At 40.1% G+C, this 16,982-nt stretch overlaps 1 protein-coding gene across 1 annotated transcript in view; it reads right to left on the bottom strand.

Annotated features, from left to right (window-relative positions):
- The window catches only part of SUPV3L1 (Suv3 like RNA helicase), a 1,188,002-nt gene that overhangs the window by 1,146,241 nt on the left and 24,779 nt on the right, over nt 1–16,982 (bottom strand). The window contains exon 3 of the mRNA XM_069240523.1: nt 12,332–12,439. Coding sequence (XP_069096624.1) covers nt 12,332–12,439 — 108 coding nt within the window. The remainder of the gene's footprint in view (nt 1–12,331; nt 12,440–16,982) is intronic.

Below are 16,982 nucleotides of genomic sequence, written 5' to 3'. Positions count from 1 at the left end.
CGCTATATATCTCCAGAACATGCAGATATCATTACAACATATAATTTAGGAAAATTATGCCAACAGTGGCAAAAATCATCCTCACTAAACGCGGTTAAGGAACACCTCAATCTCCTGTCTAATTCCACTGATTTACAAGATTACTGGTTAGGTCCCAGAACACCACATAGGAAGCGTTTCTTATATGCAGTATACAATGAAATATGGAAACTTTCCCAACAAGATGCTGCTGCCCGGTTAAGGCAAATAGATCAGGAAAATCTAAAAAAGGCATTGGCAGTTGTGGATAATGGGATTAACACCTTGTCCGACCAGATATATACAATTATCAACATTGTCTCTTCTGCTATAAACATTATACAATCTGATATGTCTCCTTTATACCATGGACAGAGTCAGATCAGGTCCATTATGCAGTTGGGTTGGACGCTTCACACATTGAAGGCGGGTCACGTTACATGGCAGCACGTCAGTGCAAGGGAGATATTTTCTTCTTTTAATCTGACGCGAAAACAACAGCTAATGGCTAAGAAAGAAGCGACTTAGGTCATGCTTAACATCGGGAAATTAGAAAAGTTGTCTTTTACCGTGGCCGAAATACCATCGGCAGAGTGGTTAATACACGGGGTTACTAATCTGCTTGTTTCCACACTACAATTCACCTCCTGTTTGAAACACATTCCGGTAGGCAGATATGAAAAGCTGGGAGATAGTTATATCCATGAGGTGTGGGAGCTTCCCTTCTCGTACAAATGCTTCAATGGCACGAAAGAGGTCTTTCTTAGAGGTAGTGAATGTGAGACTTCTGTCAGCCATTTGATGATTTGTAAACAGCGGTCCTTGGATGCGGCGTTTAACGCCTCAGCTGCAAACTTGGCTTGTTATCTTAAGGGAGTTCCAGTCCCCTTGATTAGACCTACGTTCCAGGTGCTTTCAAACGGCAGCTACGTCCTTCTCAATAGTGAAGACTGTTGTGGCATGCGAGACGGAATAGTTTACGTTGTTTCGGTCTCTAAGGTCGTTACATGCTGTGGAAACGTACTGTTTCCCCCCACTAAATTTAAGGAGGTAGCTGATATCTGGCCTTATATTGCTACTTCAAACATGAATTTTGATAAGTTAAGTAGACTCAAGGCTTTATTGTTTCAAAAGCATGTGGCCCTTACATCTGCACGCAAGACCTACGCGCTTCAAGTGGCAAGGACATCAGCAGAAATACAGTCCCTGTTAAATACAAACTTTCCGAGACACTTTGGTGAACTTGTGGGACGAATATTTAATGCATCCAGCACGACTGGAATAACACATTTCTTCGAAGCTGTTGGTTCTGTTCACACCTTCTCTTCCATATTCGGTTTGATACCTTCAGCTATCCACTCAATTTTCGGTAGTATTTTTGGGGGATTTGCGATAACTTTGCCTTTATTAGCTGGCATCCTGTTGTTGCTGTTTATGCGCAATGGCTGTCCCGCCGCAACAAGGGCTAATGATGGCGCTCCCATGAGCGCAGCTGTGTCGTGACAGCATGATGTAGCATTTTGGAGCAACACTCCTGGAGCATTTAGAGTGTGACTGGTCTTTGTCATGCAGACTGGTTTTGTATTGTGGGCAGCCCGTGTTCCGGTGCCTTTGGTGCTCTTTTGAACATGCACTGGAAGTTTGTCTTTCACAGCAGCGCCCCCAGCAATAGATGCTGATCTGTTGATGTTCTTGCTAAGGGTTCATTACCAGACATGTGCACTTAGGCTGCGTTTGCTACGTGAAGCTAATTATGAGTTACCCTTCCTGGAGGAAGTTGCCATCAACTCATCAATGGGCACTCCACAAGATGCCACCTTGGTTGATACTGGGGCTATGGAACACACTTGCTCCTCGATCATTTTTGGGGTGGACTTTCCGGTTCTGTCATCTGCCGAAGTGGAAGATCTCCTACTTTCCATGACTCGTACTTAATTGAGAACTTTTCTAAATTGACATTATCATTGCATTCGGTTATAAGCCACATGCTCATGTTTTAAATGGCTAAGTAGTGTACTTGTGTGTCCTTTTAACTTGTCAAAATTGTCTAGGGTTTTATATATATATATCTTAGGTTGAGAAATTTTTGTTTTTGCTTGAACCACTTTCAACCGACAAGGGGAGGGTGTTGTGTAGCCATTTTAGTTATAGCTCCATGCATGTTAGTTTAATACACTAGGCCACTGTGCACCTTGACCTAGATATATTTTTTTCAGCTTCGCATTGTCATTTTTACAATAACCAGTTTTACAGTCTTGTTTTAATTTCTTCTATCTAACTGTTTTGCTTAGCCCAGCAATGTGTTCTTAAACAACGCATTCTTGATCACTTTGTGCTTCAGTCAAGGCAACAGTTTGGTACATTGCCGGTGAACGTGGTAGAAGTTTAGTCTCCAACATTCACAGAAAATACACATCCTTACATAGGGACATTTTCTTAGAACATTAGCTGTGTTATTATAAAAACACTTCCTAGTCCCATTACACGTTAATAGGGAGATTCCAGCCAGGGAACCACAACTGTATGCTGAATGCTTCACTGCAGATGCTAACGCAGACTACAGGGCTTTGCTCAGGTATTAGGGTTGATGTCTTCCTGGGGAAACCTGAAAGGCAGGATTAGAGCTTAACAAGCCGTACTCAAATTATGATTCAGATAGAAAATAGTCCATCAACTTTAGTGGCAATATGATAGCATTATTCTTATGCTTCTCTCTCATCGTCACCATTTTGATATTGCTTTGTTGTGTTGTTCTGGTTATTGCAGCTCACGCTTTGCTATCTAAAATGCAGTTGTTTTATTAAACCAGTCTTTAAAACTTATACTGCTTTCAATGTCATTTATATATGAGACTGAATTGTGAATGAGAGAACAGGATGCGACCTGAGTGACCACGACTTCCCTGAGAAGTATGATGTCATGCGCTCGGCTGCCCATCCACGTAAATAATTATTTAACCAGAAGAATTTCTCAGCACTCCACAAAGTCCAATTATCAATCTTTTACTTGCATTGCACAGCCACCAACGCGTTTCAACTCGCCTGGAGTCTTGATCACAGTAGTGAGTCCCTTCACCATTTTTACTTAAATACTAGTCATCCAGGAATCTGGTAATGAAACATTCTGGATAACGTAGTTCGAAATAAAGAATAAAACAAACCTATGAATTAAAGATATAGACATAATTGTATATAATAAATCGAAGTGCTAAAATTTATATTTCAAAATGAATTCCCATAACAAAATTAAATGATATACATTTTCTGCTTCTTATTAAATCCTTAAACTGGATAAAATAAAGTAGTACTTTTTAAATAATACAAACTTTATAATGGACAACTTTGCTATGTGTTTTCATGTGAAATTAGCAAATAAATAAAAATAAATATTCTCTATACTTTAGAGGTTTAGTGCTATAAACATTTTAGTAATATTCTTTTGAGATTAATTCATAATGATCCGAATTTATATAATTTTTAACAAATATATTGGATTCATTTCACATATTTTATATTTTTTCTTCTTTTTTTTCATTTTACATATTTCCTTGCATTTTTTCTATTGTCTTTTTTATGAATCATAATCATAAAAATCAGTAACTCATCCCAAATAATGTCATATTTAAACTATTTTTGCACTATGAATCAATGAAATGAACGAAAAGCTCTTCATCAGCATTCAATCCCCCTGGTGTCTTAGTCCGTGATTGAATAATGTATTTCCTCTGTCTCCACCTCATTCATCTTGTTTCCCCATTGCTAGACAAAACAAAATCGAATAAAATTCTAATCATTAGTATGTTCCGTTGCCAGATGTTTTGCAACTACATAATCCAGGTCTCTATGTTGTATAGCTCTTACATGTGCCAATATTCTTTTTTTTTTTATTGAGTGGACAGATGGTACTATCTATGAACCATAAGCCACATTTACATTCAAATATACAACATATTTGCTATTTCAAGTGATACTTTGCGTAATACATATCTCTTTTCCATTACGGTCCTTGAAGGTCTTTAAATTTGTGGCTATTTGACAAACTTTACATTTATTGCATTTGTAGAAGCCGACCATTTAATTATTCAGCCAATTAGTTTTGATTGGTGCTGCGTACAAGCATATCTTTGAGTGAATGTGATTTCCTATAGGTTACTAGAGGCTTTGCAAAACAATATTTACAATATCTTGATCACTTCTCAATATTTTCCAATTTAAAAAAAAATATTTATAATGTCTTTGCTGTAAGTGAGTATGAGACGTGGATTATCGTTTTGACCATTGTTAGTTTGCAATGACTTCTCTATGAGGGCTTGCTGTCAAGTTTTAAGTTTGGCCCGAGTAGCACCTAATTCAATATGTGATCGTGGATAACCTTTATGAATAAATCTTTGCTTCACGTCTGCAAATTGTGATTCCATCTCTTCATCACTAGAACAACTGCGTCTAGTACGCAAACATTCTCCAAAAGGAATAATTTTTAGCAAGGGTTTAGGATCAAAGCTTGTTCCAGGTATGATACTATTTGTAGCTGTTTTCCTATATGAAATTCACTGAAACAAACAAAAGGTCACAGGGACGTAATAGCTAGGTTCAGAATTTACACACACAAAACCATTGCAATTCAGAAGTTATACTTACCTGAGTCGACTAGAACGTATTCCCTGGCAATGCACTGCATGTGGCCTCACATATTACGACACACATGACGTGGTCAATTGGTGTGTGGGTCGGTGAGTGGGTGTGTCAGTGGCTGTATGTGCCTGTGAGAGTGGTTGTTTGGGTCTGTGTGTGGGTTGGTGAATGGGTAAGTGGTTGCGTGGGTCTGTGAGTGGGTGTGTCAGTGGTTGCCTGGGTCTGTGACTGGGTGCATGAGTGGGTGGGTCAGTGGCTGTATGGGTCTGTGGCTGTATGGGTCTGTGGCTGTATGGGTCTGTGGCTGTATGGGTCTGTGGCTGTATGGGTCTGTGGCTGTATGGGTCTGTGGCTGTATGGGTCTGTGGCTGTATGGGTCTGTGGCTGTATGGGTCTGTGGCTGTATGGGTCTGTGGCTGAGTATGTCAGTAGCTGTGTGAGTAGGTCGATGAATGGCCGTATGGGTGTGTGAGTGGGTGTGAGTGGATGTATGCGTCTGTGACTGGGTGTGTGAGTGGCTGTATGGGTCTTTGGGTGTGTGAGTGGCAGTATTGGTGTGTAAGTAGGTGCGTGATTGGTTGTATGGCTGTGTAAGTGGGTTTGTGAGTGGCTTTCTGGGTCTCTGAGTGTATGTGTGAGTGGCTGTATGTGTGTACCTTAATGACACTTCAGTGCAGAGCCCTCCCACCTATTTGTGCCTCTGAGGTGGGTGCTCCAAGCTTGAGATTAAAAGCCATCTGAAATGTAAAGAAGCACACAGGGCTCAAAACTACACCACTCTACAAATCAGAAGGCAGCAAAAGATATGCTGCCAACTTAGACGGAAGGCAGTATAAATGTGCCTTTCGTGATCAAAACAAACACTCCGGTCATGCTATTCTTGTTAGGCTCCTCGTTAACACAAAAATAGAGCTGGGGAAATGGGGCTACCTTGCTGGATAGTTTGCCTACAGCCTGCCACTGAGGTATGTGGAGCAAGCAAAAGCAGAGAAACAAGTTATGTGATACCTAGACAGAGAGAATAAGCCAGTCATAATTTTGGTACTTGCAGTCCAGGTGTTTAGTCTGGCATTCTGGTAATTGTAGACCCACTATTAAATAATGTACGCAAAATCACAAGAAAAAGAATGCAAAAGGTACATATGGGAACGGATTCACAGCACTATTCACACTTGGCATGGGGTGAAATGAAATCTCGGAAAGTCAATGTCCACCTCCTGGGCATCTGAAACAGGGTACAGCAGCCATCATCATCTCTCATGCTTTGCAAACTAGTAAACTAGTACTGCTAAACATGACAGAAAAACTGCAATCTGTTAACTACACTTCTAAGCGATTTGAAGCACTTCACACATACATACACACACACACACTCAAAAGCATATCCACACAGAAAGTCAAACACGTTGTTTTAAAAGCGGCTGATGCCTACCTTGAACCATCTCCAGGCCAGCAGCTTCCTAGGTTGGGAGCTCCGGGGGGGGGGGGGGGGGGGGGGGACGGGGGGGGGGGGGGATCTTGGGGAGAGCAAATAGGGTGCTGATACATGAGGCACTCATCTGTCTTGTGCAGCAATGTCCCATACTCTCCCCTGGAGAAACAAAGTTCATAACAACACTGCCATATTCTCTCGCTCCCAGAAACAGTTCTTCATTACTAGTCCAGAGAGACACAGCCCTTCATCAGATGTACTGACTATATATACCTCATGGGGACGCAAATCAACACTACTATCTCTTTGAAAAGGTTTTTAAATTTGCGTGCATCAGGCTGTGTGCACTCTCAGCCTCGGTGCTGCACCTGTTGAAAATGTTAGGGGTCGCCAGTGCCCGTAATGCAAAGCCAAAAATCAGGAACAGCTGAGTAATCATAACTAACGTGATAGCTTGAGGGGTTTGGAGGCAACAACCTTGGAAGCAACAAAAACCATAAGGACATACGAGAAAGCGGGACAGGTGTCTGCAATCTGCAAAAAGGAAATTAGTGCAGATACTTTATCGGTTACAAATGCAGGACCACAGGCCCTAGGGCACAGCAAAAGCACTAAAAGAGCCAAGTACTCCTTAGTTGGGACAACTTGTGATCACTGTATTAGCAAGAGACAGCATAGGTTGGTGTACAGAGTGGAAATCCAACCATCAATGTAAGGCCCTGGTTCATTCTAAATGATTGATCCAGTTGCTCTTCATAAAATTTTATTTATACTGGGCCTCACATGCTTGGAAGCCCTTGAAACCACTTTAAACCCAGTTCTAAGTTCACAAGACACATTCTGTAGCCTTATCTCTTTCCACTACACAAGCCTGTATTTATATGTGATTGGGATGCCGCCAGGCCCAAAATATGGTCTTCAAAAATCCCACTGCAGACCAGTGCAGCCGCCTGAGGGTTGGAAGCGGACTATGCTTGACTTGTAATTATTTTCTTTTTTTATAAAAATCAATGGGCTTACATATGTTACGACTACCATGTATGGAAATGTTGACAAAGATTGGAAAACAGCTTCTTGCTGGTAGGCAGAAATGGATTTCTAGGAAGAAATGTTTATTAAAGAAATTTGGAATCAACAAAGAAATCAAAATAATATAGATACACATAAATAACTGGTTTTGTGTGTGCCACTGAAGCAGGCTTCCCCATTTTTTACCTTTGTAAATACCCACCATTTCTACCAATCAACTCCGCTGTGATCATTTTATCAAATGAGGAAAGATGAAAGGCTGAGCAAGGTAGACAGGATAGTAACATGCTATTTACATACTAGTCCACAGAGTTTGGGTACATACGCACTCAAATGTTTTACCTGCGTTAGAACCTTTGGCCGAAAGCTTTAACAAAAGCATTTTTGTCACGGGCACAGGCCCACGCATGTATTTTACTGGGACCGTGGCCTGGAACTTTGACTACATACAGATCTCTGTAGTGGGCTTATCACTTCTCTGATCAACTACACAGTTTTTTTTTCTACAGAGACATTTGATTAAAATGTGAAAACCATTCTTGGACGACATAGTTCCCATAATGAATATTCTGTAGAGCATGATCCTGTGCCCATAATTTCTCAGACGTTTCCACCATACTGCAGAAACACAAAATAAAAAAGTGTGGTGTGGAACCTTCCAAAGTTTCAGTGCCTCTTTACAGAGACAGGTTTGGTGCTGTGTTAGTGTCACTGTAGAAATCCAAACAGTGCTGACTACTGCTTTCAATTGAATCAAATGGGGATCAAAGAGTGATGTGCTACAATACACATACTTTCTAAGACCTACTGACACCCTTCTTCGGCGAAAGTGTATCACAGAAGACACCAGTGTAGTTAAGGTATACTCATCAATCTCCCCTTCCACGTCCATCTCCCCATCCTCGGACCCCCCTTCCATTTCCAAAAGAACATTCTTGGTGCCCACGTTCATAACTGCTCCCTGCAAGGATTTTGTTTTACAAGTTTTTCCCAAGATGGCTGCCAACACTTCCTGGTTGAAGTGTTGTTAACTAATAAGATCTTGAAAATGAAGTGAGTACACTGTTCTATAAAATATATCTACAGGGACGAGAAGTGTCAGTACTATAGAAGGAGAGCCCTCAAGCATCGTTTAGGACGCTGAGCATCATCATTGGGCTAACTCCTCGTCAGACCGGCACTGCAATGTCTGGCGGACCACCACACATGTAGTGGTGGCACTCAGCCGAAGATGGTGTTGCAGATCCAGTGGGGTCTGTAGTTAGTACTGACAAGGAAAAGAAAGGAGCGTGAAATATAGGTTAAAATTTGCTCTGAACCCCCGGTATCTCAATTTAATCACTCAAAATGAGGACAGGCCAAGATTAAAAAATAAGCAAAGGAGTACTTGAAGGGAATAATTTCCCCCTGTACTCCTAGAAAAGAAATTGTTGAAACGCCATTGGATCAATTTCTGACCGTAGAGGCGCGAAACATGTCGACCATACAGTGTTAGGATAGAGTACATCTCCTCCTTCGCTTTTTTTTAAGGAGTACAGTACCTATGTAAATGTGTTCATTTTCCTTTAGACAGTGGGCTATCTGTAACATTTTCACCACAGTATGAAGGCTGAAGGTAGATCTCTAGCACCTTCAGACCTTTGTTATTTTAAGCGAATAATGTATTTTTTGACATATGTTGCGTAGAGTGTACACTGTCGTTAGTAGACACTTAAGTCTGTGGTGAATTACTCATGAGAGTTTCACTGTCTGCAAACAGTGAGGTACAGAGTAGACTCTCTCCATAGAGAGAACACGGATTACAGTACCCACTTTTCTTTGTCTAACAACTTAGTTTTACAATGTAGGTTCGGTGACAGTGAGGCTTTTCATACACATAAAAGTTGTCCACTGCAGGGCATTAATTCTGAACAGATGTTGATTATCTTGAGGAACTTGGCTTCTTTCTATAAACAGCTGTAAACATATTGAACACCATATCCAATAAAAGTGTCCCATTTATCAGTGGTTGATTGCTAATGTGAGGTAGGCTACCCATGACATGTAGGGTATAGGGTCAATGTTGCACATTAACACATACTTGCTGCATCTATGAAATGTTATTTGTGATGGCATTAATTATCCTTCATATTATTCTGACCTATTTTGTATTTACTTTAAGGCCTCTAATGCCAACTAGTTTATAGAGTAATTACATCATCCAAGCTTCCTTTGAAGACATCAGTGATGTTGTCAATGATCTCATTTGAGATGTCATCAGTGATAACATAATTCTTTATTTGGGCTAAGCCATAAACGTCAGGAAGAATATCCAATATTACCCAAATGTTGAAAACACTACTAGTAAAACCGACATTTCCCATAAAAGCATTAAATATCTAAAAATGGCATATAACAGAACATTTTCACCCACTTCAAAAGGCCACATTATATGAGCAGAGCTGGGCCCTTCCATTCTGTCAGAGAGGGGCCATCACGCATCTCTTTCTGATGGTTACTGATTTTGTAATGAAATTTCAAACAGCAAAACACAAAGGGCCTAGAGGGCCAGAGTAAGATTATCCTGCCGACTTATATTATTATTGTTTTTTTTAACTTCAGCACAGAGGAGTCCTGTAACGACTGCAAGCAACACTTTTCTCAGCCAATCAGAGTGGTTGCCCCCACGGGAGTCTAACTCCCACAGAAGTGAGGTAAACCAAGGGGGGGAAAAGCTCTCTGGGACAATCGGAGAGCTCTAATTTTAAACAGGAGCTCCAGAAAGACTCTCAAGGGACTCTTGCAGATTCAACTATCCAGATATACACATATTTTGAAACCTTAATTTCTCAAAAGGCTACTGAGCGGATTTACATGAAATCACAAAAAGCACAATCAGTGGACCACGATCTAGCTTCTTGCCAAATTTGTTGTGAATCCGTTCAGCAGTTTTTGCAGTAGCACTTCTTAAATTAAATAAGTATATGGAAAATGCATGGGGATTTTGTGTTTTGGGGCCTCCTTTTTATCTCTACACCCACTTGACAGATCACCCTGAAATTTTCCATGCACAAACTAGTCAAAGAGTAACACTTTTTTGGAATGTTTTGTGGAGATTCGTCAAACAGCGGCAGTTATTAGCAACACAAAATACACACTTTCTATGGAAACGCGGACCTAACTAGACCTACCCAGTAGCAGCTGCCACTAGGTTATTTTTTTATATTTTTATCTTTACCTTCTTTCTTTTCTCTTTTGCTTTCTCATACTCCACACTTAGCTCCCATTTACTCAGGGAAATATTTGGTGTTTCCAACTCCACCAAACGTGCTGTTGCTTTATTTTTTTGCTTTGTTAAATGTGTGTGTCCTGGGCAAACTTAACTGATTGCGGTGGCCTTTCAGTAAAATTGCATGCCATGAAGTTGTTAATGCCTGCAGCATCTTTGCAATCATGCAGGCATGGGAGATTAAGGATTATTAATTTAGCAATCCATGCCAGATGCTTTTCCTTCTTGAAGGTATCCTCAAAGTATTTTGTTTTTTAAGTGCTCAAGGTAAGATGGTGGCTTGTTTCCTGTTGCTTTCCACAGGGTTACATCCTGTTTTGGGCTATTAAATAGGAGACCAGACAGGTTTCAACTCTTGCTGCAATTGTGGTTGCTTGCTCATTGGACTCCCTGGTTTTCCTACGTATCTGTCTTCTTTTTTCAAGATTCGATCCTCTATTCATCGTGTTGACTGGCATGGCCTGATGGAAGGTTTTGTTTTAACTTTATCTAGTTTTCCCCCCCCTCTTCTATTGTGCTAATTGCATCTTGACAGCTACTTACACTAGTGTTGCTGCTGTAATCGTACCTGGACTGATTATTAAAGTATGCACATCTTGTGCTGCCCTACCAAGGTTTCTTACTTTTAGGTTCTCTTTGATCAAACACACTGGTAGGTAGTTTAATCCTCTGAAGTGTTGTGATGGTGGGGCATCCTTGGTACTCACACTGCTTGGCCTAGTTAATGACCTGAAAAAAACAACTGTAAATGATCAGTGCAGATATTGATACGTTCATTTACCTGTGTCTCAAGGCTTCTAAAGCTTTGAACAACTCCTTTACGTGAGACTTATAAAACAAGGCTTTACTTGGAAACCTTTCTCAAGGCTTCAAACTATTGTTGAAATATTGTTATGGGAAAACTCATACTCATTCACAGTCAGCTACCCCACTACTATACTTGCATCCATAATGCCACCATCAGGATATCACACAATAAAAATCTTATGGGCATGGCAATGTATGTTGGCCATGTTAGAGAAGTTTCCAGATCCACAGTCCAAATGTGTAGACAATAACAGACAATCACAACAGGGTTTTTTCCAAGTCAAAGACAAGGTATGTTACTACACTATAAGATTTTTGATGCAGAGTGTATAGTGGACTGAGTTTCACACATTTCATTTGCCGATTGGCAAAATATTTGTTTCTCACCCATGAATCCAGTGTTCTTAGAAAAATAACAACTGTACTTTACAGGATAGCAACTATCATTCATACTTCTTTGGAAGCAACAGAAGAATATTATGTGACACCTCAGAAGCTAAGTATGTACACTCAGCTTCCACAAACCACATCATCTCTCAAACAGGTATATTAGCAATTAGCAGAATGCAATGTCCCATAGGATATTTTACATAAAAGTCATTAATTTGAAATTCTATAAATCCAACACAGTCCTTTTGCAGTGTTCGTAAAAAAATGTATAGTCCTTTATTTCACACTTGTGGAATAATTTACAGATTTATCTGAAAGAAAAGCTACAGAACAACACACACGTTTGCGAGAAGAATGGTCTTTGGCAAGGCACAACAAGTTGGGTTACTTTTTGTGTAGCTGTGCCTTCTTCCACATGCCTTCTACACTGTGATTTATTATGAGTGACAAACTTCCCGACCAGAGAGCTATCAGGAGCTTAGATGTCAAGGAATTGGAAGTCCCAATTGGTCAAGAGAGGTGCCCGATTCAGACATAATGACTTGTATTACCCAACTGCAAGGGTTATCAGATATATGTGCAAGCCGGTACACAGCCTGTGCTACAGAAAATGCTGGCTGCATACAAGAGGGAACCAAATGAAAAAAAGTCGGACTCGACCAGAAGATAATCTAAAAAATATTTCTTGATAAAGAGGTGACAAAACAGAAACACAGGCACTGTACATCACAATATACATTTCAAATATATACTTGCCTGAATCGCAGCATATGTCGTTTAGAATAATATGCAGATCCACATCCAATGATTCTGACTCCATTAAATGTCTTCTAAAGCTTATAAAAGCTTGGTGAAAAAGACGAGCTGCAATAAATATGTAAATAGCAAGAAGTGTAATAATTGTTAGACATGCCTACAATTGTGAGTCAAGTAGCACAATTCATTCACTATTCCTAGTAAGAAGAGCATTTAGGGAAAATTTCTTACTTGATGTAAAGTTATGATATGTGCTCTGTTAAAAGTTTACCATGAGTGAAAATGCTACCACCATTTCAGTGTGGTGATATAATCTTTGAACTTAAGCGCACAAACAATGGGATCAGCGGTATGTATACATGTACTGTGTATAGTTGAGAAAGTATGTGCAGTAATGTGCTACCTCTCTTGCCAGCCTTTAAACAGTGCAGAAGATCCATGAATCAAAAATATTGCATGTGGTGTTAATAAAAACAACAATATACACCTATGTTTATTTCATTAACACAGACTAGAAACTACAAAACTTAACTGTCAGCACCACTGATATGCCTTGCCAAGGTAGATTGGTGAAAGCATGCAATTATTAGTTTTCTCTCAATATAAGGGAAATACAGACATTCAAGCTCTGATTTTCAACATGATTTTGGTGAAATTATTCTACCAGGCTATTCAGAAAAATCAGCTAAACTGACCCATTATTCCAGATCAGTGAAATAGGTCAAGATAAACAAAGTAATTTCAAACAACGTCAAAATACACATCTATGCAGACTGGCCCTTTGAATCCCAACACCGCTCTCCTCTGCTTCACCATCGTGAGCGGCAAAAAGACCATGATGGTGGATTTGAACATCCATTTGAGAGGAAGGTTTTCACAAAAACAGGTTAATTTGTCCAAAAAAAACGCGAGGGAGAGAGAAAATCCAGATGAGTCAGGTGTTGTGTCAAAAGTAAAAAGTAAAACTTTATAATAATGAATATGAGGTCTGAAGTCATCATCTCAGCTATGTTACTGCCCAGCGCCTTCGAGACTGGCACTTGCATTTACTGGAAATTGTTAGACCACAAACCCTCCTCACTTGGCACAAGTACATTAATGCTAGGTTGAACATGCACACAGAAAAAAGTTATGGAACAGGCAGACACCCAACGGCCAAATGTCATACCTCATAATGAACCCCATCCTTATTTAGCCGACCTGCACAGTAGTATTCAATAAGTAGGACTGCAGTCGGTTCCAGACATTAAGGGACTCAATACCCAATCAAACACAAAAAATGTGAAAACTACCAATCTAAATTCAAAGACGATATTATCTTACTACAAGAAACCAAGATTTGGCCTAAAGCGGTGGCTTCCTTTTGACACAATTGGGTCAGAGGAGTTATGTGTTCCCACACCAAACAAGAAAAAATGGTGTGGTGATACGGATTGTCAGAAAAGCGGGTCCATCTATAGATTCACATGAGACAGCCAATGAAGGAAGATGGATACTCACACAACTCTCCCAAATTGGCAACTCTTTACATGTTTTCAATGTATATGGGCCGAACTCAGACAATTCATATGTCTGAAACTCCTTATCTGCCCGCTAAACAGTATTCCAGATGATGGACCAATTATCATGGGTGGTGACTTTAATCTCTCCCTAGCTCCAATTTTGGATAGCCACTCAAGAGCCTCATATTAGGCACCAAGATCTCAAAAATCTCTCAGCAAACTATGCCCAGGGTTTAACCCAAGTGACTGTTGGAGGCTGCAAAGCCCTAACACCAGTGACTACAATTTTTTTTTTTTTTTTTTTTTTTAACTAACCCACATAATCAATTCTTGAGTAGGATTCCCTCCTCATATCAGATCCACACACACATCTCACTGACCAGTTATCCTCCTTAGACTGGTCTCTGGTCATTCTTGTATCTCCCTATCACTCACAGGTGTTAACATGAAACCATCTTGTAGATCTAGCGCTTCCATGATCAATTCATTAAAGATGCTGCATCCAAGGACGTTATAAAATAAAATTAAAAAAAACCTTAAGTACAGAAATGACAACAGCTCTACAGATGTCTTCCCTTTCACTTAATGGGACGCACTTAAAGCAACCGTCAGAAGCACTCTGATAGACATACATACAAAACTAAATAAAGCCCATAGTAGAAAACTAACAGTGTTTACAGCAAGAAATCAGGACCCTAAAGAACCTTTACATGTCCAATCTAGATGTCCCCACGCTCGCCCTCCTAACAAATAAGAAATATGAATGCAACAGGCTATTTAGTGAGAAAGTGGGGGGTTGGATCAATAAATAGAAGCCCTTGAAATTGTGCAAAGCAAATAAGGTTGGAAAAATGATTGTGCCCTATTTAAACAACAAAACCAAAAGGGAATCACAGCAACCAAAAACAATTCAAATGTGACACAAACAAATCCACAAAAGATACTGGAGTTCTTCAGAGATTTTTTACAACTCGCATTAATAAAAGATGACTCCCAGCCTACCACCAAAATGTGCAGGGTGTACTTACAGAATATATATATATATATATATATATATATATATATATATATATATATATATATACACACACGCACCTACCTTGCATCACCCAGGAGGATAACAAGGTTCTCAATTCGGCATTTAGCCAGACAAGATTATGGCAGCAATTAAAACCCTCAAACAAAGCTCCAGGTCCGGATAGGTTTAAGGGAAACGTCTACAAATCATTTGTATCTTCTCTTACCCCCACACTATTAGAACTTTTTCACCACTTTACACAGTCAGAAGCTGTAGCAGACACCACAAGTAAAGCTACTATAGTTGCGCTCCCGAAAGAGGAAAAGGATCCAACACTTGCTAAAAATTATAGACCAACCCCAGTAATAAATTTAGATGCAAAGATCTATGCTAAAATCCTATATAAAAGACTTTATTTACTTTGCTTAATCAGTCGTGCCCAGGTAGGCCTCACGAAGAATAGCATGTCTAATGATCACACACACCTTTAGTGACAAATACTAGAAAAAGCCAAGACAACTCCCTCTAATAATGCACGGATGATTTCAACAGAATAATGATGGCGCTTTACAGAAATCTGTGCTAGAGTGTAGGCTAATAGTCCATTGTTCTCTTCCTTCATGCTAGAAAGAGGAAGGCGACAGGGTTGCCCGCTATGTCCTTCACTTTTCATGCTGGTCCTGGAGCTCTTGCTCCATAACATCCAATCAAATGATTGGATCTATGGTATTGCTTGAATAGAACCACTGCGAAAATAGCAGCTTACGCAGATGATATCCTGATTGTGACCGACTATGCATGTCATTCCATCAATACGATTGATGGTTACTCCTTAAGTGCAGGATGCAAACTCAACAAGGATAAATCAGAGGTCAAGTGATTAAAAAACGTATGCATCGTAGACTTCTTGAATGACTCTGGGTTGGCTTGACAACTACATCCGATAAAATACTTAGGCATAGAATTTGGGTTGGATCCCACAGAAAATTCATATGGCAAAAAAATTCCCCAGGATTTCCATAAAAAAAATACTAAGACTTCCCACAAATCTGGGCAGGGTAAATTTGGCTGACTTTAAAAACTATCAAACTGCATTTCTGGCCAGACAGGGTTGCTTGTGGTTACCTCAACAGTCAGACTATACTCCCTCATGGGTCTTAGCCAAACGAGAGGTCCCTGAAGATCTACGTCTGGTTGTGCTCTTGTCTACCAAGATTACACCCCTCCCAACCGGCCAAATATAATTTTAAGAAGACCAAACGGGCTCTCCTTAAGATAGCCAAACTTCAAGGAGGTCCTGATGAACCAATCTAGCTGGTCTATGCTCTGGAATAACCCCAATCTTAGGATACATGGCACACCTGTACATTGGTGCTCCAGGTCCTCTAAGGGCATCCACTTCTTGAAACAGATATGCACACAACCATCACCTCTCTCCTTTAAAGAAATCCAACACCAGTACAATCTACTGGACTTGGATTTCTATGACTTCTTTAAACTCAAGGCTTGCACAGCCAAGTCAAGGTATTCGCATGGGATTCCCTCTCTGCCTACTCTCATTTCTTCCTTCAACAAATCTGGTCACCAAATCTCCAAATTGTATAACCTTCTGAAACCCAGAACCACGTGTCTGAACTCTAACCTATTAAAGAAATGTAACACGCCCAACAACGTATCTCCAGGTGACTTGGGGACTGATTTGGAAAATCAGTTGTTTCCCATAAAATTGCCGCTTCTCTGTGCCAAACTAAATACTGGTTCCTCCATAGGACAATTTGGACACCCTCTCCTCTCCACAAGATGTCACTTAGGGATAACCCAACATGCTGAATATTCCAATGCTTGCCTCATCTACTCTTATTGCACCATCGTCTCCCATTTTTGGGATAGGGTCTATGCCTTTTAGATGGTCTCTATTTGGAGTCCAGCTGAAACGTGACTATCTCCCTTATCCATGAATTCTTAGACCCACGGATAGGTTTGCCTAACAAAGCACTATTAATAGCTCTTCTAGTTTTTTGTTGTTTTTGTTTTTTATCTTATTTTTTTAGTTGACGGGTTTAGAGGTTCCCAAATGGACTGCAGGGTAAGCTAAGAGTCTCGTTTTTACCATGTGGGTCTATCAGTGGCA

This window comes from Pleurodeles waltl, chromosome 6, assembly GCF_031143425.1.
Source record: "Pleurodeles waltl isolate 20211129_DDA chromosome 6, aPleWal1.hap1.20221129, whole genome shotgun sequence".
In the NCBI taxonomy this organism is placed as follows: Eukaryota; Metazoa; Chordata; class Amphibia; order Caudata; family Salamandridae; genus Pleurodeles; species Pleurodeles waltl.
This window is presented reverse-complemented; position numbering and strand designations above follow the sequence as displayed.